At 49.5% G+C, this 24608-nt stretch overlaps 1 protein-coding gene across 1 annotated transcript; it reads right to left on the reverse strand.

Annotated features, from left to right (window-relative positions):
• Nucleotides 1-3983: 3983 nt before the first annotated feature.
• Nucleotides 3984-13905, reverse strand: Prrt4 (proline rich transmembrane protein 4). The gene is made up of 5 exons (XM_090332379.1): nt 13712-13905; nt 11986-12689; nt 11773-11877; nt 11318-11443; nt 3984-6352 (listed from the first exon to the last, which is right to left on the reverse strand). The coding sequence occupies exons 2-5, from the start codon at nt 12623-12625 to the stop codon at nt 4527-4529; spliced, it is 2697 nt and encodes an 898-aa protein (XP_090188505.1). The 5' UTR covers nt 12626-12689; nt 13712-13905; the 3' UTR covers nt 3984-4526.
• Nucleotides 13906-24608: the final 10703 nt, after the last annotated feature.

Genomic DNA, 24608 nt, shown 5'->3' on the forward strand with positions numbered 1-24608 from the left:
GCCACAGCTCCACTTTCAGTTTTTTCTGTGTATGTGGTACTGAGGAATTGAACCCAGGTCTTCCTGCATGCTAGGCAAGCTCTACTACTAGGCAAAACTCTAGGGCCTCCAGTGTTTTCTTCTCTTAAAGTATTTGTTTAATAATAGCTTTTGTCCTTTTGAAGCATGTATTAGTTACTTGGACCTGGCTAGGGCTTCATGAATTGAATGTGTTGCATCCTCCTTCTCAATCATCAGTAACAGTTATTCATCACAAATGTATTTAAAGTGGCTGCGGTTTGACGAGAAAGAGAAACTTTTCATGCTTTTTGCACTTTCCACCTACCATGCTGCTATCATTTAGAAGTAATTATTTAAGTCAATTATTTAAGAAAGAACAAAAGAAGAAAATATTGGAATACAAAACAGATTGTGGAGGCTACAAAAGTTAGTCCATCCTGAATAAATAGATACACATATAGACGAAGGAATGAGTTTGATTGTTTGAACTAAGTTGGTTTAAGATTCCACATTTTTCCTTCTTTTTCTGCTGCTCCTCCTCCCCACAGCACCCCCACCCCCTCTCTCCTCTGACCCCAGCAACATCTTAGGTATTAAAATTTTATACCCAAAGACTAAATTTTAAGCTTCAGGCCTCAGCTGTGAGGATGCCTTCCCAGAACTGGCTGCAGTACTTACAGGAAGAAAAAAAAAAAAAGCCTAGAGAAAATTGTTCCAGTATCTATTTGCAATACTCCTTACAAATGCTGTCTTAAAAAACCTTAAGCCCTAAAGCTGAACTATGTCCCTATGCCCAGCAGGGGGCAGCAGCTACTCACAGTGTAGGGTTCTGGGCCCCTCTGGGAGGACAACAGGACACCTGCCCCTTCCAATCTCCCCTCCTTCAGGCCTATGTCCCCATCTGTTTGCCAACCCATTTCATCCATCCATTCATACAAGAAAAGTACATGGTTTTTCAACCAAGAATATTTGTTCGTCCATCTACCCAGGACACATGCAGAGTTCTTTATTAAATATCAGGCATCATGGAACCTGCTACGTGGCTTCCAAGGGAAATAATCTGCCAGCCTGCCCCTCATCCATCACTGTGCAGGAACCTGGAAAGAAAGTAAAAGGGGCCTGGAATGTTCTCAGCCTCTCCCAGGTCTTTTGGCTCCACCATTCCTTGCAAACAAAATCAAACCTTCTATAATACTGTTCTTATTCTTCCAATTTCTCACAACTGGAATTAGTTACTGTGCTGTTTTAATTATTTCTGTCTTTGTATTTGTATGTTCTGTATTTGTTCTTTAATGTGTGTCTTTTTCCCAAAAGACATGTGACTTCACAAACTCAGGGCTGGTATACTTATTGTCCAGCTCTATTCCTAGTACTAGCACATGGTAAGAATAATAATAAGTGTGTGTGTGTGTGTGTGTGTGTGTGTGTGTGTGTGTGTGTGTGTGTGTGTGTGTACTGGAACTCAAGCCTGGTGCTGTTCTTTAGTTTTTATTTTTGCTCAGGGCTGACACTCGTCCACCAGTTTTTTGTGGATTAATTAGAGATAAGAATCTCATGGACTTTCCTTCCCTGGGCTGGCTTCAAACTGCAGTCCTCAGATGTCAGCCTCTTGCATGGCTAGGATTATAGGCATGAGCATAGCTCAATAAATAGTTTTAGGAGAATGAATGGATGGATGAAAGTGTCTACAGTACCAAGATTCAGAAATACAGGACATATGCATTAGGATCTACCTAGACTGAAAAAAAATCTGTTTTGGACAAAGGTAAGGGAAGATATGACACAATCTTTTCATTTGGGGGGGCGGGGTGGGTCATGGGGCTTGAACTTGGCCTGGGCGTTATCCTTGAGCTCTTCAGCTCAAGGCTACCACCCTACCCCTGGGCCTGGACGTTGTCCCTGAGCTCTTCAGCTCAAGGCTACCACCCTATCCTTGAGCTACAGCCCCACTTCACATTTTCTAGTGATTAATTGGAGATAAGATTCTCAAGTTCTTTAGTGCCTAGGCTGGCTTTGAACCTTGATCCTCAGATCTCAGCCTCCTGACTAGCTAGGATTACAGCTATCTTGATTTCTTAGAGTCAAAAATCTCAGGTAATCCTTACTGAGAAAAATCAGTGGATACAGCAGTCTGTATCCCCTGGGCATGATCCTTCCTCACCAGCCCCATTCAGAAAGTTCAGAGAAAACAAAAGAGAGTCAGGCCAAATGGAGGTGCTTGGGACTTAGAATGCTCTGCTGGGTGAGGTTGTGCATGGATTCAAGAACCCTGATTTGGGGGGAAGGGGGGAGATAACAGCTGTCCAGGGTTAGAGTGAAGAAGAAAAGACAGAGAAGGACTGGGGATGGGCAGGGGCAGATGTGAGGCAGATGGAAGGAAAAGTAAGAAAGAAAGGGAGCCATTGCTCAAATCTGCAAGCACACTCCTACGTGACACAATACAGCGCTGATGCTGGGTCTACAACAGCCACTAGGACACCAGTGAGAAATGTCTGTAATTAGGAGGCTGGCAGTTCTCTGGGCCTCAGCCCAGAGTGACGATGCAGCAAGAATTTCTGAGCCGTGCTGAGCCAGGTAATGGAGAAAACACAGACAGAAACACGCCAGGCCCATCTCTCCAGCCTGGCCTGCACCGCTGCCTTCCATTTCTCTTCCCCACTAGGTTGCTTACTCTCTGCTACACATGGCTGGCTCCCCTCCTCCCTCCAAGGTCTGAGGCCCTAGATGGATGCTCCTCTCAAGCAAGACAACCTTCATCTGGAAGGAGAGCTGTGCTTATCTTCTTCTACTAGTGCATCTGACCTGGCCTACCTACAGCCCAACCCCTCTGGGGTTTCCTGCCTGCTTTTGTCTTGACACCTATCCTCTCTTCTCCAATTCCCACCAGCTGATGGCCAGAATTGGAAGGGACAAACCACTTGGGTTCCTGTTTTTCCACTTTGAGTTTAGTGCATATGCTACTGCAAGTCTCCCTGTGATATGCAGGCTATCTGCCAAAACACTGTCAGATTTTCATTTTCAAACCTAATCCAAGATTCTGCTTTTGGTGCCATTCTGAACCACTGTGTTGAAGCTGAATGACAAATGCTCATAGAGCTCCCAGCCAAATGCTGAAGGAAAGGCAGGGATACCAAGCACCTGTTGACAGGATGTGATCATGTCTGGGCTGGGGCTGGGGCAGGGGTGAACCAGATGAGGCTTATTCCAGTGAAGTGCCACATCCATAGCAGCTGGTGGCACGGGGGGGGGGGGGGGGGGGGGGGCTGTGGTGGTGGTTGTGAGTCCAATCTTGTTTTTCTGTTTTTGTTTTTGTTTTGTCAGTCCTGGGCTTAGACTCAGGGCTTGAGCACTGTCCTTGGGTTTTTCTCAAGGCTAGAGCTCTACCACTTGAGCCACAGCACGGCTTCTGGCTTTTTTCTATGTATGTGGTACCGAAGAATCAAACCTGGGTCTTAGTGCATGCTAGGCAAGCACTTTTACCATTAGGCCAAACTCCTGGCCTCTGTGAGTCCAATCTTGAAGCGACCCTATTGATGGTTGAAGAAGGGCTTCTTCTTTGTGGATCCCAAACTATGGCAACATGACATAGGTACTACTAGAAAATCCAGCTCATGGCAATCTGGCCCTTTCACTGATAGCCCTCTTACATGTTTCCACAAAAACGTTATCACTTAGTTCCTCGCCAGCTGTTTACCAGTATCAGACCCCAGGATCCTGAGAATACTCCTAAGGACTAAAGAATTTTGTCATTCCCCTTAGACTGCGTTCCACCTCTGCGAAAAGCCTCTTCTGGGGAGTCAGGTCTTCCAGGACCCTTTCCAGAAACCTCCCTCATCCTAGGCAAGGGGCAAGCAAGACTCCCAGGTCTTGTGTGAAGGTCCTTGGGGTCTGAGGTAAACCCACTCCACGCCCGCTTCTGATGGACCCACTGCTGATGTGATCCCAGTTAAGTTTTCCCTGGAAGACCAGCACATTGTCCTCTGAAAAATATTTTATTGATAAATTAACTCTGAAAGCGTTCACCTCCCACCCGGGTGTTGTACGGCCTCTTCAATGGGTCATAGATCCTTCTGTGGGGTATAGGATCCACGGAGATCAGGGAATCTCTGCACGAGAGGGGTGGGATTTCCTGGACATGGCAAAGGTGGGTATGGGGCTAAGGCAGGGCCCTGGGACTTCTGAGGAGAGCCCTCTCACTCGGCACCAGAATAGGGAGTGGTGGTCAGAAGTGCAGCACCGTGGAGCTTTATTGCTGGTGAAGGCAGAGGAAAGTGGGACCCCTGCCAGCCTGAAATGGCAGCTGAGGGCACCAGTGTCCAGGGCTCCGGAGAAGGTGGCACTGATTCCCAATCCACAGAGCCCGGCTGCTGACCTACCCACTTACCCAGTGGTCCTGGATGAGGAAGGAAGTGGGGAGAGAGAGGTATGTGAGCCAGGCAGGATTGGGCAAGGGCTACAGTGAGCAGGTCTTGGACAGAGCAGGCGCCAGAAAGGGGTGAATGGCAGGCGGCAAGGTGGCCACCTCTTCACAGGTCTATCGTGTCGCTGCCCACGCTCAGCTCGTCAATCTGTCGGCAGGCATCCAGGAACTGCTCCTGCAGCAAAGCCTCCTGCGCCTGCAACTCGGCCCCAGGCTCGGGGGAGTCGCTGGAGGGTGGGGACAGAGCCTGGTAGGATCCCGAGGCCGGGAGACTGGGGCTGCTTCCGGAGGGTCGCGGAGGGCTGAGGATGCAGACTAGAGGACAGCGCGGGGGTCTGTCTGGGCTGGAGCAGAGCAGCATGGACGAACTGTCCCTTGAAAGTCCGCATAGCGAGCCGGATGAGGGGCTGCTGCCCGCGGGCCAGGCCCCGGGAGAAGGAAGCTCGGGGGGCGCGGGAGACCCCGGGGCCTCCTCGGATCTCCCACTGGGCCCGGTCCCTGTCTTGGTCCCCAGCGAGAGGGTGCGGTAGAGACCGAGCCCAGGCAGGGCTTCGCCGAAGGCAGGACCCCGGAAAAGGCCGGGCGCCAGCAGCGACTCGCTGCACAGGGCCTCCTCGATGCTGCGCCGCAAGTTGATGGGGGAGGGCGGGCGGAAATCCACCGTGCAGTCGCTGCGGGGGGACGAGGCGGAGGACGGGGCGGGCTTGGCCGCGGCGCCCTGGCAACCCCGGCAGCCGCCACCCTGGAGGAGGAGGTCCGGGCCTGGCCCAGCCAGGGCGCACAGCTGCAGCAGCTCCGCGTCGCCACGTGCGATGGCGCTTCCCAGGGGCTCCTTGCCCCGAGGCCCGGCCACCCAGCTTCCCGGCAGTAGCGGGGCTGCGTGGCCCGGGGACAAACGGAAGAACTTGGCCCAGCAGCGCGGCGGCACTCGGGGACTGCAGAGCGCGGGGTAGAGGCCCAGCAGGGCCAAGGGGAGCGCGACACCCACCTCGCCCAGGCGCAGGCCTAGCTGGAAGGCCCACCAGGGCCAGGGCCCCTCCAGACCGGGTTGGCCTCCGTAGCCCAGGGCATGCAGCACTTCGTAGCCCTGCAGGGCTCCGCTCAGCAGCCCGAAGGTGCCCGCCACCGGGGCCGTACGCGCCGCGCGCCGCCAGGACTCCCGCGGGGCGAAAGGGCTGCGCGCCTGCGGGACAGGGGTAGCGCCCTTGAACCCGGACCCTCCCAGGGGCGCCCCAGCCCGTCGCCGCCGCCCTCCCCAGCAGGAGAGCGCCAGCAGGAGCCCAGAAAGCAGGGCGGCGAGGAAGGCGTGCAGCCCGCGCGAGGCGAGCCGCAGGGGCCGCAGCGGGTGGTGGGCGGCGCTGCCCAGGGCGGCCGCGGCCGCCAGCCCCAGTCCGAGGAGCAGCAGCGCCGCCAGGCCGGCGGGGCACCGGGGCGGGCGCGGCCGGGCCAGCAGCAGGCAAGCCAGCCCCAGGCCCGCGGCCAGGCAGGGCAGCGGAAGGTCCTGCAGCAGCAGCCAGGCGAGCGCCGGCAGCCGATCGCGGTGCCCGTACGCGTCGTAGAAGAGCGGGAAGGCCCGCGTGGTCCCAGCCGAGAGCAGCAGCAGGTCCAGCAGCGCCAGGCAGGGGGCGCCGGGCGGGCAGCGCCAAGGCAGGAGGGCCAACGCCAGCAGCGCCAGCAGGGCCACCAGACCGAAGAGCGCACCTGCCCCGTACACGTGCGCCTCCCAGGCCAGCCCCCATCGGGCCCTGGCTTCCTCCCAGTCGGCCTCCAGGGTTAAGAAGAAGAGCGGCACCGGAGAGGCTGGAGACTGCTCCTCGAGGTCCGGCCTGTCTCCGTGTCCACAGGGCTCTGGCTCACAGTTGGGCGGCTCTGAAGGGTGTCCCGGGTTGACAGGAGAGAGGTCATCTGGATCGGAGGCGGAGATGGTGGGGTCTGTGAGAAAAAACAACATTTGGCCGAATCGATGGCACAGCCTGCCCCTCCAGGAGTCTGAATGAATGACGAAGAGTCCATCAGAACCTCTAGAAGGCATTCACAACCCATTTGTCTTGCATAGGAGACTCACACACATTTTGGCCTTTCACTTTCCCTTGTTCCATTCCAATCTCTCAGGCCAAAGGTTCAGTTCTTGCCTTTCTACCCACCCTTTGCTCAATTCCATCCGGCTCTCAGCGATTCTACTGAAAAGGAGTTTTCTTTGGAAATCCTAAAGTGTACCATTGGAATTAGAAACAAACAAACAAGTCCTCACACCAGAAGGGGAGGTTATGAGAACAGGATTGTGTTGTCTTTGCTCACATCTCAATCTCTGTGACTAAATGATTTGTGGCACCCAGTTGTCACAAAGCAGATAGCCATTGCGTAAATGAAGATACTGAGGCCCCACAGAGAGGCAAAATGACTTGTCCAAGGCCACAAATTGGCCAGGTATAACCAGAACCCAGATCCAAGCACCAATCTGAACATCCTCATCATACTAGTCTGCTTATGTCTCCTTTACATCCCTGGCACCTAACTTTCCACCTTGGCACTGGGAGATGCTGCCCTTTTTCAACAGCTCCCTAGCTTGTCCCTGTTTCAAGTTACATGCATGCACACATGCAGAGCAGGAGGAGAGGGATAAGACCGCCTGCCTCCGGTACTCTAGGAGAACACCATTTCTTCTTATTTATTGCCATTGCTACACCTCAGTTTTCAGCCAGTGTGTGGCTGTGGACCCCATTCTGACTCATCCACACAGCCACTGCTCCAAGGCTCTTGTTATACATGCCTCTCTGGTTTCTCCCCATTTTACCTTGAAATAGACTCCTCTGAGTCTTCCAGGGTGACTTTGAACTCTTGGAAGGGAACAACTGGAGAATCCCAGTAGGATGAAACTCAGGCCCTTGCCCCATTCTGTGCTCCAACATCTCTCCATACCCCTTGGGGGAAAGAGGACTCAGCTAAGCTGGGTGAGTGATTCTGCTCTCTTGGAACAAGAAAGGAACCACGTGGAGTAACACTGGGGGGTTCTCCCATAGACAGTCAGGCAGAAAGGAAGATGCTGAAAACTTTCTCCCTGTCCCCATCTCTCAGGCTCATCAGGACTGCAACTGCAGGCCAAGATGGAGGAAAAAAAGGTGGTAGTGAAGGACAGGTTCTGCCTTGTGGGAGTGAAGAAAAGGACAGAAGACAGACGTGGAACAAATTCTCCTACTCTTGCCCCAACTGCCTGGCCATTCTCCAGATGGACAGTATTAAAAGACACCTCATCCCCTCTCAGAAAGCACCAGATCACACTAGAAACAGACAAAACATAGCAAGAACAAGATAAAGGAGTGAGGGGGCCAAAAGTCAGCTCTGGAGAGAGGGAGGAGAGAGGAAGATGGAATTGGAACAGCCAGAACTTTAAATATATACAGCGCTCTGCCAACTGTAAATGGCAGCATATACCCTGCTTCGCATTCCTCAGATCTGAACTGTGTAAGAATGCCTGCTGCAAAAGACAGTTATGAGGATAAATGAGATGATATAAAACTCTAGAGTGACTAGCATCATTATTTTTGGCTAATGTTTATTATGGATTAATCATGAGCTTGCGTTTGTGTGACCACTTCTGGCCTCAAACTACTTCTTGATTTAACTAACTGAAGGTTGTGGTGTGAATTAAAAGTCTTCAGTGCATCCAAAACATGTCTAGAAAGACAACCATCTGTCAACTGAATGAACATCCACATATTGCCTGGGTTTATAAACTGTTGGAAGACCCCCATGTTAACGGCCTAACCATCCCTGAGCACCGACAGCAGCCATCAGTTAAATGAGAAACCGTTCAGTGGGAAACTGTGTGCTGATCAGGGAGAGCATCAGGCTGGCCTTGGTAGGATCATATACATACAATCTGACACCTCTCATCCTCTATGCCCCTCTGATGCCCTGGTCTAACCCACTGCTTCTGCAAAGTGCTTTGGCCTTTGTGAGCTCTACAGAGACATGGAGGCTCACAGCCTGGCCCAGATCGCTATTTCACAACCCCCCTCCCACTCTCTTTGTTCTCTTTATAGATGAGTACAACTCTGGGAGGCCAGCTTCACATCTCCCTCTTCCACTATCACTACTCACTTGTGGACCCCAAGAAACCTATCTCTCATCTCCATTCCCAAGTGCTATGACAACTGTAACAAATTTCAATATTAATAAGAATCCAGAATGGGAATAAAGCCAGAAAATAGGCTAAGTACTAGGGCAGCTCAAGTGTCAGAGGAGACTGGAATTAGAACTTCTTCCAGGGGTTGGGGCCAGGAGTTTGGCCAAGTAATAGTGTTTGCCTACATGCACGAAGACTTGGATTCAATTCCTCAGTACTACATACATAGAAAAAAGATGGAAGTGGTGCCGAGGCTCAAGTGGTAGAGCTCTAGTCTTGAGAAAGTCCAAGGGCAGTGTTCAGGCCCTGAGCTCAAGCCCAGGACTGGCAAGGAACGAAGGAAGGAAGGAAAGAAGGAAAGAAGGAAGGAAGGAAGGAAGGAAGGAAGGAAGGAAGGAAGGGAAGGAAGACAAAAAAAGCCAGAAGTGGTGCTGTGGCTCAAGTGGTAGATGCTAGCCTTGAGGAAAGCCCAAGGGCAGTGCTCATGCCCTGAGTTCAAGCCCCAGGACTGGCAAAAAAAAAAAAGAACTTCTTCCAGGGGTCATAGCATGACCAGTTCAACACACACACACACACACACACACACACACACACACACACACACACACACCAGGTATAGATGGAGACAGATGAGAGAAAGCCTACCTTTTGCCTTGGAGGGATCCCTATGCTATTCTCTCTGATTTCCTCCTTTACAACTTCCTTCCCCAGAACTGCTGTGTGTTTTGCCCAGAAGATAGTGATTATCTGGTCCTGCCTTCCCAGGATCCCTGTGTTGGACAGGCCACCCCTCCAGGGAGGTCCGGCCCTGTCCCTGTGGCCCCTCTCGACCTCTAGGATGATGGAGGAGATGGGACGTCAATGTGAGTAATTGGTAAGGCAGGAGCTGTGTGGGGAGGAGTTGGGGGAGGAGACAGCTGGTTCATGGAAAAGCCAGACCTGATTATCCAGCTGCCCAGATCAAAGGGCTCTGGAATTGCATCTCCACTCTGGATGCTGGAAGCCGTAGTCTGTTTAGTGGCCTGGCGCCATTCCTCTCCCAACCCCCACATCCAAGACTGTGGAGAAAGAATATTCTTTGCATCAGGGACACCCAAAATATTTAACAACTGGATGTCCTAGGTGCTGGTTAATGAGAACAGAGTTCTGCCTTCTAGGTTTATCAGGGAGTGAGGGGGTGGAATCACTGCAGAATACTGAGGGTTCTGAGTACTATCAACCAGCCTCAGGGTCTTGATATATTACAGCCTATTACAACTGCTAGGCTATGGCTGGGCTGAATACAACCTCTACCCAAGGGGAAAGGGGCCCTGCTCAAGGAAGCCCTGGAAACCCAAGGTGAATGGCACCTAGGTTAGAAAACTCCTGGAGGAGACTCAGAGAGACTGTCTTTAGTCCTAGCTACATGACACTACTACTTCTACCAACACACACACACACACACACACACACACACACACTCCTGGTATGAACAAGGGCTGGCTCTCTCCCAAGGAAACCTGTGACCCTCCTGGATTCATCAGGAAGAGGCCTGGCTCCTGCAGCCACCAGTGATGAGTAGGATGAGGCAAAGCTGGGCAGTCTCTGATACTGTCCAGACTCATTAAACCTGCCTGGCCAGCACTGTCACCCAGGTTGACAGACTGCCAGCCAACATCTATCCCCAGAGGCACAGACTCCTCCCCACTCACTTATAGCAGACCCTGCCTCTGCTGCACACTGGCTGAACATTAGGGGGGAAGGGGAGAGGGCTTGTTTCTCACCTACCATCAAGGGAATGCCATGATGGTGACTAGAGGAAGCCAGAAAGTCAGGAGAGATGTCAGCTCTGGGGCTGAAAAAAGCCAGAGTGCCAGAAACATCCATGGATGAACCTCGTATGAAAGGACTGAGGGCTTACATAGTTATAACAAACCCTTAGCAGAGCAAAGCCAGGCCTGAAAGTCTCTCCTTGTGGCATCTATGCCCTCTGCTCAGTGGGTTGTGTTGTCACCATTGCCTGGAGCTAGGGTGTCTGCAAAGTTGGATGTGGAAGTACATTGAGGTGTAGTGAGGGAAGAGACGCAAGGTTCACAGTATTTAATGAACTAGTTTGGCCCGGCACCATGTGAAAAGCTTACATTCTCTGGAAGCTGTACAGCTCCTAGGCAAATTCAGTACTGTTGCTAAACCCTAGATAAACAAGAGCATTCAGGCTCAAGAAGATTAAACACCTGCCTAAGGTCACCCAGTTCAGAAGCAAGCAAAGGGACTCACAGCCAGGTTTCCATTGTGGACCATTCCTTTGTCTACCTGCATGTTCTGAAAGAGTTCCTTGAATGAAAGTGACATCTCTGCTCAGTCTCCTCTTCAGTGCTGTCCCAATAAGGCACTCAGCTCTATCAGTATCTGATTGCATGTCATGTCCAGTCAGATAGCAGAGGAAAGGGCCCAAGGCTGAGGTGGGGTGGGCACAGGGAAGGCAGGCCAGGCCATTTAAGGTAGAGGATGGGGTGAGTGGAGAAGCTATAGGAATCATGGAGTCCTGTATTTGTCCCTGATCCATCTGTCCCCTTTCTACTCACCTAGGACCAAACCACTCAGAGGATCATGACTGACTTGTGTGGGATTTTCCCTGACAACACTTGTTAGACTATATATATTTTTTTTTCTCCATCATAATGATAAAGAGGATGATGATCAAAGTTGTGAGGACAAAGAGCTACAAGATCCCAGTAATTAAATGTAGTAAGCCCCAATGAATGTCAAGTTCAAATGAATGTTAGACTTACCATGTTGCGTGGGTGCTGTCTCAACTGAAGCAGAGCTAAAGGAAGTGGCTGGGTCCAGCAGGCTTGGGCTTGAGAACTTCCTTTCCAGGAGCGGTGGGAGTGGGGACAGAGTTGTGCCAAAGAATCCTATAATGGAAATATATAAGGCTCTAGGGCCATCCTCCCAGCAAGCCACAGAACTTTGGAGAAAAGTTTGTTCTTCTCCAGAGCTTGCCTAAAAGAAGTCAAGGGTCCCAGGAATGGTTGCTCATACATTCCTGTGCTAAGCTACAGCCCCAAACCAGAGTCGATATAACAAAAAGAATTCTCCCCTATAACACAGTACCACTTTCCTAGGGCCTGGGATAAGCAGTAGTCTTCCCATGGGCCAAGAACGGAGTGGTCAGGCCATTAGCACAGCAGCTAGCTTGGGGACGCCCCATAACTGTTGGTTGTAATGGAAAAAGAATGCTCACCTGGAGAATCTGACATTCTGGAGTCTGGGCTTGGGAGTGTTGTTGTCCCTGGGGGGTTAAAGTCTGAGAAATTCCGGACTGGGGGAAGAGTAGTACCAAAGAACCCTGCAAAAAGGAGACCAGGCTAAAGCTGCCTCCTACCTGTCAGCAGGCAATGGGTTCTTAACAAGGGATGTCCAGAAGTGGTGCTGCTCAGATGTGGTGGGTACTCACCGAAGGGTCCCAAGCGCCCAGCAATCTCTGCCAGGCTTGCCCGCAGGCTGGGTAGCAGGGGCAGTGTTCGATGCCCAAGTGTGGGCGCTGCTCCTGCTCTCAGTGCCACATCAAACTTCAGCTCCAGCTCACTCTGCTGGGGCCTGGAAACAGTGGATGGAGGAGCTGCCGCTGTCAGAGCAGTGGCCCAGGCCACAGTGCCTGTCCTGGGATGATAGGGGTCAGTGGTCCCAGAGAATGGCAAAGTGGACTCGGGAGGCAAAGAGGAAGCCCAGGGAATAGAGCTGCCTTCAGCAGAGCCCCACTCCGGGGGAGAATTCCCAAGAGATCCTACCAGCAGTTCCCAAAAGGGGTCAGTCCTCAGTCCACTGGCCACCTCTTCCCCTGACTCCTGGCCTGGCCCAGGCGAGAGAGGTTGTGTCTCTGTGACAGGGCTTCCCCAGACAGCAGCAGGTCCCCGAAGATGAAGTTTGAAGTTTAGTCCCAGGTTGAGAGACAGCATGGAGGCCTCACTCTGAGGTGGTGGGGTCAGAGTGGTGGAAAGGGCGCCTGGGATGGAGGAAGCAGGCTGGGGGCCCACAGGAACGGCAAGCAAAACCCAGCAGAACAGCCCCAGCCCCACGAAGCCACGCCCCGCCATGTCCCCACCGTGGCCTCAAAGTGGGCAGGGTCTCACTTCTTCACAGCGCTTGGAGCAGATAGTCCTGGAGGAAGGAGAGGCCTTGTGAATCCTGGCTGCTGCCACCCTCTTGCTTTCCCAGAACAAGAATGCCCCCAGAAGCTTCCAGTCTCACAGAAGCAGGAGGTGAGGTCAGGGTGTAATATGTTCTCCAAGGAGAGAAAGCTTTCCTTCAGGCCCAGAACATCCCAAGCCTTGCATTCAGGGACTGAAATGTGACTGCAATCCTTGATTCTCATCCCCATCCACAGCAGAGAAAACGGCTTAAATTCTCAGACCAGATCTAGCACCTTTCCCTCGTCGCCCAACCCTTCTCTCTAGCTTTCTTCCCCTCTCGAAAATCCAAAGGTTCCCTATATGCCAAACATCCTTCTAGTAATGCAGCTGTGAACCAGCAAGCTCTTGGGAGGGAACGCATGGTGACAGCCCCAGTTCCCGGAGACAGGCCCCAGTGATCTGGAGAGAGGGAGGGCGGCCGGGCTCTGCCTGAGAAGCAGGGACCCTAAGCCTTCAAGACCCTGCAAGTATTGGGAAAAGGAGGCTTGGCCACTGAGAGCTTTCTGGGAAAGGAGATCTGGCAGGCGAGCTGGGCAAGGGGCAGCTGCAGCACCGCCACCCCTCCCCAGAACTCTCCCTTACACACACACACACACACACACACACACACACACATCTGATGGGGGAAGGGAGGTGAGCCAGGGACACACGTGCACTCAGCAGGCACCCTTACATCACACACACACAGCCACACCTAGCACCCATGACACACTCACCCACTCACCCTTCACATGCCTCTGCACGCGGTGGGCGGGCGCACACATACACACCGCATCCTGCTGAGCCCCCTCTTTCCTATGTGGGTTGGGACCCCAGTTCTGAGGGCTTCTACCCCCTTACACACCCCTACGCATGTGTACAGAGAGGCACACACACCCCTAACGCACTCACACCGTATTGACACACAGGGGCGCCGCCATCCCCCACCCCCCTACACACCCACCCGCCTCTCAGGGGCACACAGGCGCGCGCGCGCGCACACGCACTCACACTGCCCGGGTGCGGACCCGCCGACCTGCTCCTCGAGGGTCTCCACCGTCCAGTGCCCCAGAAGGTGCGGGCGATGCTCGGTGGAGGGTCGCGGTTCTCCCGTGGCTCCCGGCGCCCAGGCTGGGAATCGGGATCTCCAGACCCCGCTGCCTCTGGGCCGACCCGCTGCCCCGCGCCTGCCCTGGGCCCTGCCCGCGGCTCGCAGCGCCCCCCGCGCCGAGCGGCCCGGGCTCGGGCTCCGCACTCGGGGCTGCCGCCCCGCGGCGCCGCCTCCTGGCTGTGATCCCGGCTCGCCGGCCCCGCGCGCGCGCCAGGGTCCGCGGCAGCCGCCTCTGCCGGCCCTCCCTCCGGGCTCCCGCGCCCGCCCGCCCTCCTCTCCCCTCCTCCCACCCGGCCCGCGGTCCGCCCCCTTCCCCAGCGCACAGCGGCTCTGAGCCCCACGCGCGCTCATTCACCCAGCGCTGCCAATCCGCCGCCTCCTTCTCAGCCCCGCGCTGGCGGCCACACGCTCCTGGGCGCCCAGCACACACATCTACACGCGTTACCAAACACACCTGCCGCCCAGGGCGCCCTCCACACACGCACGCGCGCGCGCGCACACACACACACACACACACACACACACACACGTGCAAGCAAGCGCGCGCAATACCACCATGCCCCAGGAATGGAACCCCAGTCAATCCAAGTAACCCTGTTAATTAAGCCCTTGCTATGAATAAAGCATACTTCTGCACCTCTCTGTGTCTGTCCCTCTGCGTCCGTCTCTGTCTGTCTCTATTTCTGTCTCTGTGTGCTTCTGTGTGTTTCTGCCTGTCTATCTCTGTCTCTGGCTCTCTCTCTTTCTGTCTCTGGCTCTTTCTGTGTGTCTCAGTCTCTGTCTCTCTGTCTCTGTCTCTGTCTGTCTCTCTGTCTGTGTCTGTCTGTCTGTCTGTCTCTCTCGCTCTCTCGCTCTCGCTCTCTCTCTCTTTGTCTCTCTCTCTCTCTTTCTCTCTCCTGTGCACTCGGGAACTATGTACCTGTCCCCATTTTACAGACAGATAACTATGCAGGTACTAGGGCTTGGATTCAAGGCTTTTTCTGCTCAAGGCTGTTACTCCACAATTCCAGTCACATCTCTACACCTGGTTTCTTCCTAGTTCTGGAGGTCAGAGTCTCCCAGACTTTTCTACCTGGCTTGGCTTGGAACTTTGATCTTCAGATTTCATCCTCCCGACTAGTTAGTATCACTGTCCTGAGCCATTATAGCTTGGCCAGGTGGATAACAGAAAATCACTGAATTGCCCAAGATTGCACAACTTGGCAAAGACTTAAACTCAGTCTCTCTGCTTGTCCTCTCACTACTGGTGGTTTGCAAACAGTTATACTACCACAACTGAAGTGCCTCCTACACTTTGCAGGCCAACTGCCAAATGTCAATTACCAAACAACATCTCTGTGCTAAGAGTTTCAGAAATGTCTCCCCAAAAGAACAGTGAGCAGAGAAGCTTGTGGGAGGAGGCTTATAACTTAAGACATGAGAAGAGACAGTAAAATGAAAGACTGAGCCCTCCACCTCCTCCAAACATAGGAGCCCCCCAGCAGATGCTGGTGTACCAGTGAGAATGACCACTTGCACCATTCTTCTCTCTGGATGGCTACAGATTCGGGTAGCAGTAGAGGTAATTCACCGACCTTTGGAGTCTTGAAATCCCTTTGTTTTCTCTCCCAAATACTAGTATTTAGAAGTATCAATAGAACATAAAAATCTGAAGTTCCCTGCACTATTCAAAGCTTTTCCTCAAACTCAAAATACCTATCCTGAGTACCAAGCCCCACAGAGTGCCTTAGAAGAGTTCCTTCCCTTATTTCTCATCACAAGTCAGAGAGAGAGAGAGAGAGAGAGAGAGAGAGAGAGAGAGAGAGAGAGAGAGAGAGAGAGAGAGAGAGAGAGAGGGAGAGAGAGGAATTATTGTCAACATGTTTCAGCTGTTACAGCTCTAGATGTCTTTCCTTCTCCCTATGCCTTTTGTTCAGTAAAGTGGCCTTAGAGTTGCTGCCTATATAATTACCTAGGAGCCAGGCACCAGTGGCACACGCTGTAATCTGAGCTACACAAGAGGGTGAGTCTGAGGACTGAGGTTCAAAACACCCCAGACAGACAAAACTGTGAGACTTTCATCTTCAATTAATCAGCAAAAAGCCAGAACTAGAGGAGTGGCTCAAGTGGTAGAATGTCAGCCTTGAGTGGGGAGGGGGGAAGATAAGCAAAAATGTGATGCCTTGAGTTCAAGCTCCAGTACCGACACACACACACACACACACACACACACACACACACACACACACACACAATCACTTAATGACCCAAGATTTGTAATTCCAGCTACTCTGGAGGCTGAGGCAGGAGGATCATAAGTTCAATATCATTGTGGTAGGCACAATGAAAGATCACTATCACCAACCCATAACTCCATCTCCATTCATCCCCCCTCCAAACTTAACAATCCTTACCTAGGGCAGGTTTACCTCAGAGAGCTAGCATAACACTTTACCTAAGATCGGTACTCCTAGACTATTTGGAAGTAAATGAATGTGAGGCCCCCGTGGGCAATGGCAGCACTTCAGAAAGCCATTTGGAACTCATTTCCTGATCACAGGACCCCTTCTCCCAGATGATATAAGAGCAAATCAGAACCCCTGCCCACCTGATCAAGTGTGGGATGCGTTCTGAGCCCCTGCATTTGAGGGGTTACTCTGGGGCTCTTCTTCCCACTTTAGGTCCATCAGAGGCTGCTGGAGAGCAGACCCCAGGGAGTCAATCTCTGATTTTCTTTCATATACTTAATAAAAATGATCCCACTAGAAACATTTTCTTGGAGTCTTCCTCATAGAAAGGCTCATTTCCTGCTAATCATGCTCACTTAAAGACTGCAAAATGGAAAGATGGAAATAAACATACCCCAAGTACATTAAAATAGCAGTCCTCCATGATCAAGCAAGGTGATTCCTAAGAATTACAGTTTTTAAAGATATTAAGAAGGGAAGGGAAGGGTCTGGGTTTGAATGGTGATAAAAGGCATATATCTAAGTTCCCTCCCCAAACCCCACTAAAATTTCAATAGTGAAATTTGGCTATCCGAAAGGATGCCAAAAACAGAAAAGAAGACCACAGAGCAGGACAGCAAGCAGCCATGCAGTTACTTATTAGCCCCGAGGAAAAAGACATCTCCAACTGGCAGAGGGGAAACTGAGAGTCAATTTGATTTACATTGCACATACAGAAGGCACAGAAACTGGCAGTTCAAAGTGCCTCTGGGACTCTGGAAGACATGGGCTGAAGTCAAGGTGAAATACAATTATAACCCTAAAATTCTTCCCATATTCCAAACCTCTAAGTAACTGGCCTTCCCATTTCCCATCCAAGGGCTGGAGGATTTTCCTTTAAGAAGGTAAATGAACTGGAGAGATTTCCCAGATACTATGAATGTGAGGTCCTGAACTTTTCCCACAGCCAGGATCACCAAGTAGTAGGGGCAACACCTTTAATCTACATGATGAAGACCGGAAGTCTCTATTCTAGAGCACACCCCAGCTCAGGAGGAAAGACCCAATGAAAAGGACATAGAGGCTCTGCAAAAGTGGCCCAAATGGATTACTCGACACTATCACACCCAACACAGAGTTTCTAACCAGCCACTCATCTCCCATCCTCTACCCATAATCATAATCAAAGATTACCATTGGGAACATTTTCTAACACAGGAGAAAAAAGCATTTTGCCTTTTGTCCAAAAAGGCAATGTGAAGGAAAGAGGTTAGGCATGGGAAAAAAAGGCATCAAAAAAAGCCAAAAACAGGGCCAGGAGTGTGGCCTAGTGGTAGCTTGCTTGCCTAGCATGTACGAAGACCCAGGTTCAATTCCTCAATACCACATACATAGAAAAAAGCCAGAAGTGGAGCTCAGGCTCAAGTGGTAGAGCTCTAGCCTTGAGAAAGTCCAAGGACAGGGCTCAGGCCCTGAGCTCAAGCCCAGGACTGGCAAAAAAGAAAAGGCAAAAACAAAACAAAACAAAAAAGTTATATACAAAGAAACATTCAGAGAACAGTAGCCCTTGAACTTTTATGAGAGATGTGACAACAGCACAGACATAAGAACAGTGATTTGTGGCTGGAGAAGGCCACAAATAAGGAAAGTGGGCAACCCAAAAGCCTCTAAGAATGAAAGTCTACCAAGTTGATTTTAACCCAACCAGACCCATTTGAGATTTCTGCTGTTTCAGATCTGGAGGGTAGCTTATATCTATGAAACTGAGCAGAGACCTCAGAGGATCCCTATATAACCCAAGCTGGTGGTAAATTGGGGGGCGGGTCATGGGGCTTGAACTCTGGGGCCTGGGCACTGTCCCTGAGCTCTTCAGCTCAAGGCTATTGCCCTAACCATTGAGCCAAAGGCCCACTTCACTCAATTTTATTTTTTACCAGTCCTAGGGCATGGAACTCAGGGCCTGAGCACTGTTCTTGGGCATCCTCAAGGTAGTGCTCTACCACTTGAGCCACAGCACCACTTCTGGCTCTTTCTATGTACATGGTACCAGGCAATTGAGCCCAGAGCTTCGTGCATGTCAGGCAAGCACTCAACCACGAGGCCACATTCCTGGCCCCTGGCCGTCCATTCTTGTAGTCCTGCCTCAACCTCCTAAGACCTGTGAAATGCCTACTCACAGTAAAACTTGGATTATATCACCACACCCCATAACATAAAAGGAAAAACAAAGCCAGACATGGGGGCTCACGCCTGAATCCTAGCTACTCAGGAGGCTGAGATCTGAGGATTGGGGTTCAAAGCCAGCAAAGGCACTAAAAAAACATGAGACCCTTATCTCCAATTAAAAAAAAAAACACACACACACAAAGTGGGGCTGTGGCTCAAAGAGTAGGATGGTAGCCTTGAGCTGAATTGCTCAGGGACAACATCCAGGCCCAGAGTTCAAGTCCCACAACTGACAAAAAGAGAGAAAGAAAGAAAGATATGAGAATTATTTTAAAAAGCTCTTGATAAATAGAGAAACAATTCTTGTATATGGAGAGAGCTCCTTGATATTTCATATTTAATGCTATTCCAATTAAAATATCAATATAATGTTTAAGTTTTGAAATAATTATTTTGAAACTCATCTGTAAGAAGAAAAGGGAAAATGCTTTAAAAATACTCTTTTGAAGAATAAGAGTGACAAATGAGATGTTTGGGTTGTAAATAGTACTTTTTACTTCCTTTATATAAATGCCATATTTCAATAAGAAAGTTTAAAAATCAAAATGAGGGGGTTGAGGATTTAGCTCAGTGGAAGAGCCCTTGCCTGGCAAGTTCAAGGCCCTGAGTTCAGTCCGCAGCTCTGAGGGAAAAAAATGAACCTGTGAAAGTGCACAAGAACGAGTATGATGGAGCAGGAGTGGGAGAAACAGTAAGCAAATTCCCACCGGAGAAAATCTCCATAGAATTGCTTATATCCATTGCCTTTACTTTCTAACCTCTTACTCCAGTCTGGCGTCCACACATGTTCTGCAGAAAAAGCTCTTGTCAAGTCCTGGTAGCCTTTAAGTCTCCAAGCCCAGTGAACCAGAGTCTTCTCCTTAACTGTCTTGATACCATTAGTTAGAGTAAGAGGGCATTAAGAGAACACAGAACCAGTAGACTGTATAGAGATCACATATATAGAAGGAGATTCATCATGAGGTATGAGCTCAAGAGACGATGGAGGCTGAGATTCCATAAGCTGCTCTCCACAAACTGAGGGCCTAAAGTTACAGTCTAAACCCAAAGGCCCGAGAGCCAGGGTAGCCAGTGAGATAAGTCCTCATCTGTGTCCAAAGGTTTGAGAATAAAAAGCTCTGTTTTTCAGGGACAGGAGAAGATGACAATCCCAGCCCAAGAAAGAGCAAATTCACTCTTGCTCTCTCATTGTGTTGAGTTCGGGTCCTCTGGCTAGGCAGCAGTGGCTCACTTGTATAATCCTAGCTATTCAGGAAGCTGAGATCTGAGGATCATGGTCCAAAAAATGACCTAGGGTAGTCTTATCTCCAGGAGACTCTTATCGCCAACGAACCACCAGAAAGGAGCGGGGGGGGCACTAGAAACTGCACTGTTGCCCAAGTGGTAGAATGCTAGCTTTGAGCAACAAAAAGATCAAGGACAGTGCCCAAGCACTTACTTCAAGCCCCAGCCACACACACACACACACACACACACACACACACAAATAATAACAACAATTAAAGCATGATGGTCATCCTCACTGGTGAGAGCAACCATCTTCATTCAGTTTACTGAGTCAATGCCGAGCTCAAGGAACACCCTTGCAGACCAGAATCAGTGTCTTACCAGCTATCTGAGCTCTCCTTAGCCCAGTTAAGTAGATGTGAATTTACCCATCAGACTAGTCATGGTAGCACTTCCCTGAGATTCCAGTACCTAGGAGACTGAGACAGGAAGATACTGAGGTCAAGGCCAGATAGCCACAATCCCCCCCATACACACCAACACTAACAATAAACTTAACCATCCCAGTCATGTATTCTTTCCTGAGAACTCATTATGCCTGACTTCAGAGATGTTGTCTAGCAGTGCTGGCATTTAACTTGACCAGAAATAAACGAGGGTAAAGAGAACAGAAAGAGAAAGGGAAGGGAAAGGAGGAACTGTAAGACTTTATGAGAGTCCAAAGATCCAAGAATGAGAAGCCCCTCTTGTCTAAGGACAGGAAACGATGGGAACTCTCCCTTCGTGCTGCTCTGCCTCCTCCCCTGCAGTCTACAACTCCAAATCTCATCTGCTTAAAAGCTGCTACCTCAGACCTCTAAGCCATAGACCTCTGCTGTTCAAAGAAACCTGACATCTATCTCTACTTGGTTATCTGAGATGTTTTGAATTTGTCATGTATAACTACTGATCACTATTGTTGTCCTTGTTGTTTGTGTTGCCATTGTTTTTCCTCTGCTTTGTTTTGAGACAGGATATTGCTATTAGCCCAGCCTTCTCTTGAACTCCCACCTCAGCATCCTAAGTATTGGGCTTGTGGGTGTGAGCTCCCATACCTGCAAAACTGTTATTCTTGATCCTTTTCTTTTTCTCACCATTTCAACCAGAAATTCATCAGAAAATCCTTTCAATATTATTTTTAAACTATTTCTCATCTCATTCAATCCTCACCCCTCCACCGTCACAGTCTCATCAAGCTTCCATTCTTGCCCTTAGCGAGAATAAACTTCGTAAAACATAAATTAGCTATCGTTGATCTCATATTTTTACATCATTGCTGTATGATCCAGCTTCCACTTATCACTTCCCCCACCTTACATCACCTCCTTCAGCTTTCTCTGCTTTCAGCTTCTCCTTTCCAGATTGCCCTCTCTCTCCCTCCCTCCCTCCCTCCCTCTCTTTGTCCCTCTCTTTCTCTGTCTCTCTCTCTGTCTCTCTCTCTCTGTCTCTCTCTCTGTCTCTCTCTCTTTCTCTGTCTCTCTCTCTGTCTCTCTCTGTCTCTCTCTCTCTCTCTGTCTCTCTCTCTCTCTCTCTCTCTCTCTCTCTCTCTCTCTCTCTCTCTCTCTCTCTCTCTCTCTCTCTCTCTCTCTGTATGTGTGTCATGGGGCTTGAACTTAGAGCTCTACTTTTGGTTTTCTGGTGGTTAATTGGAGACAAGAGTCTCATGGACTTTCCTATCTGGGATAGTTTTGAGCTGTGGTCCTCAAATCTCAGCTTTGTGAATAACTGGAAGCATGAGCTTTCTAGCATGAGCCACTGGCGCCCAGCTTCCTTCCTTTCTCTAGCAAACACTCTATATTGGCCTCTGTCTTAGAGTCTTTCCGCTAGCTGTTTCTTCTGCCTAGGAGACTCTCTCCTGTTTTCACATGGTTTGTTCCTTCCTGTCATGAGAGATGTAGCTCACATGTCACTTTGCATTCCTTTGTTTTCTTTCTCTACCTGATAGGATCCTCTTCAGCCTCACTTATTTGCTTACTACTGGTTTGCTGACTGGTGTGGCTAGAAGATCGTAAACTATAAGGGATCTTGTCTGCCACGTTCAACTCTGTAACCCTGTATCCTGAACCAAAAACAAAGAGACAGACAGACAGACCGACAGTCAGACAGATAGACAGGGAAGGGAGGGAGGGAGGGAGGGAGGACAGAGAGGAGAAAAGTGGGGCCTGGGACCTAATAAGTAGTCAATAATAAAATATTTTATTAGATACTTGTATTTATGAGTCTAGTGCTCAGGGGAGAGATTGGTGGTGAAATGTAAAGATGCTCCATTACCAGCATTTAGATTATGAGCTTCATAGGAGTGAGTGAGATCTCCTGGGAGCCAGGATAGAAATGACATGCTGACTTATGGGGTGGGGGGCACCCGTGTTTCTTTGACATTTAGAGGGTGTGGGAGAAGGGATGGTAGATCACTACTGGCAAGGAATCTCCCAAAAGTTTCAAGACTGGCTTCTCAGTGACTTCTTTATATTTTCCCATTGATGTCTCCACTTAGAAATCAAAGTTCAGAAATTTCTCAACAAACAGCTGGGTGCAGTGATTCGTACCCTTCATCCCAGTAATCAAGGGACAGGCGGATAGGCGGAGCACAGTCCTCTACGCCATCCCAAGGATAAAGCAACTCTATCTTGAAGACAACCAAGACAAAAATTGCTGGTAGGGTGGTTCAAGTGATAAAGTGCCTGCTAAGCTAGTATGAGACCCTGGGTTCAAATCCTAATACTGCCAAAAAGTTTATACCTTTAGATATGATTCCTCTTGAAGATGTTAATTTCCTGTCAAAATTCAGCTATGCAGGGAAAATACATGTATAATGATACCCATGACATCATTGTCTCCAGACAATGTATGTATAATAGGAAAATAGCTAAATAAATTATGGCACATTCACAATGCATTTGTCACAAATAAAGTGCTAAAAATTATCATATAATAGAAAAAATATCGTGTTATAATTTTAATTTTTCAAATCAGGTTGCTGAAGCAGCAACCTCTCCCCAAAGACAGACAGAAACAAAGACAGAGACAGTCATACAGACACAAAGACACAGACAAGGACACACACACCAGAGAAAGAAAAAGAGAGGGAAACTGAAAGGCAAGACATAAAAGCAGATAGATAGATAGATAGATAGATAGACAGATAGATAATACTTATAGCTTAATGGGGACATTAAAAGCATACATACAAAATAATCACAACTACTGCTTAATAGTTGTGTATGTATACATATAGAAATAGAACATACAGGAAACACACAATTGATAATGCTCCATTAACAATCTCATTACCACCAATGCCCACAGTTTACATTAGAAGTCCCCCTTGATGGTGTGCATTCCATGAGCTTAGACAAATGTATAACATGTTTGCATCATGATAGTGTCACATGGAAACTGAGCCCTCTCTCCCCCAGCTTCTTTCCACTGTCTATGTAGTTTTGCCCTTCCATAGTATCATAGTCAGAATCACACAGTTGGAACCTTTTCAAATCCACTGCTTTTACTTCATAATTCATTTAAATTGCCTCTATGTGCTTCCATGTGACTTGACAGCACTTCTCTTTTGGGCACTGAATTATGTTCCCATGTCTGTGAATGTGCCTCAGTTTCTTTATCCACTCACCTACTGAAGGAACACCCTGGTTGCTGCTACATTGTGAATGATAAACAAAGCTGCTACCAACACTCAGGGTAAGAGTTGGTGTGTGGATACAGATTTGCAACTCATTTAGAACTGCTGCACTGTGTATAACAGTGTATCTAGTTTTATAAGATTCATTCCAAGTGGCCCTACCAGGTGACATTGTCAACTGCCGTGAGTGACAGTTCCTGTTGCCTCACATCCTTGCCAGAATTGGATGTTTGGGGATTTTGCCATTCTAACAGCAATATAGGGGCACCTCATTATGCCTTGAATTTGCAATTTCCAAACAATACATGACTCAGAGCATCTTTCCTTGTTCACCTTGACTATCTGTGTATCTTTGACTGTGTGTCTTTTCGGGTCTTTTGATCGTTTTTCATTTGAGTTGTGCATTATCTTGTTATTTCAGTTTTAAGAATTCTTTCTACATTTTAGATAACAATTTTTTGGCCAGTCCTGGGGCTGGAACTTAGGGCCTGGGCACTGTCCTTGGACACTTTTTGCTCAAGGCTAGTGCTCTGCCACTTGAGCCACAGCACTACTTCCAGCTTTTTTTGTGTATGTGATACTGAGGAATCAAACCCAGGGCTTCATGCATACTAGGCGAGCACTCTGCCACTAGACAACACTCCTGGCCTAGATAATAATTCTTTATCCAAACATTTGTCCTTTATTTTGAAAATATTTTCTCATAGATTATCCATAGATCACCACCCCGACATTGCACTGAGGATGAACTCAGGGCTTTATGCTTACGAGGCAAGTGTTTTACTGCTAAGTTGTACCTCCTGCTCTTTTTGCACTAGCTGTTTTGAGATAGGTTCTCATATTTGTCTACCCACAAAACCATGCCTGCTCCATGATGATAAGATGGCAAGGGACACTTTGAAAAAAATATCAAAAAGAACTAACAGAGGATAGGGTCACCTCAGCCAGCATTGTGAGGCTGCCTCCTCCCTGGCAAGTCAGAACATCCTCCTGGCACCAAAACCAGTGCCAGTAGATGGCTGCTTGATTTTCCTAAGAGACATACCACCATGAAAAAGTCACAAATAAGGAAGGAAAGGAACTTGAGAAATGGACCCTGGGACCAAAGAGCCCCAGAATGCTGCAATCCTAGAGAGAGGATGAAGGGAGTGGGGACATTAGGACAGGAAGCAGGAGTGTTGATGTTGTCAGGAGAGTGTGGGACATGTAAGTGATGCCCTGGCAAGGAGTTTCCACCAGGGAGTG

The sequence above is a fragment of the Megascapheus bottae genome, chromosome 5 (assembly GCF_031878675.1).
Source record: "Megascapheus bottae isolate mThoBot1 chromosome 5, mThoBot2.hap1, whole genome shotgun sequence".
Taxonomy (NCBI): Eukaryota; Metazoa; Chordata; class Mammalia; order Rodentia; family Geomyidae; genus Megascapheus; species Megascapheus bottae.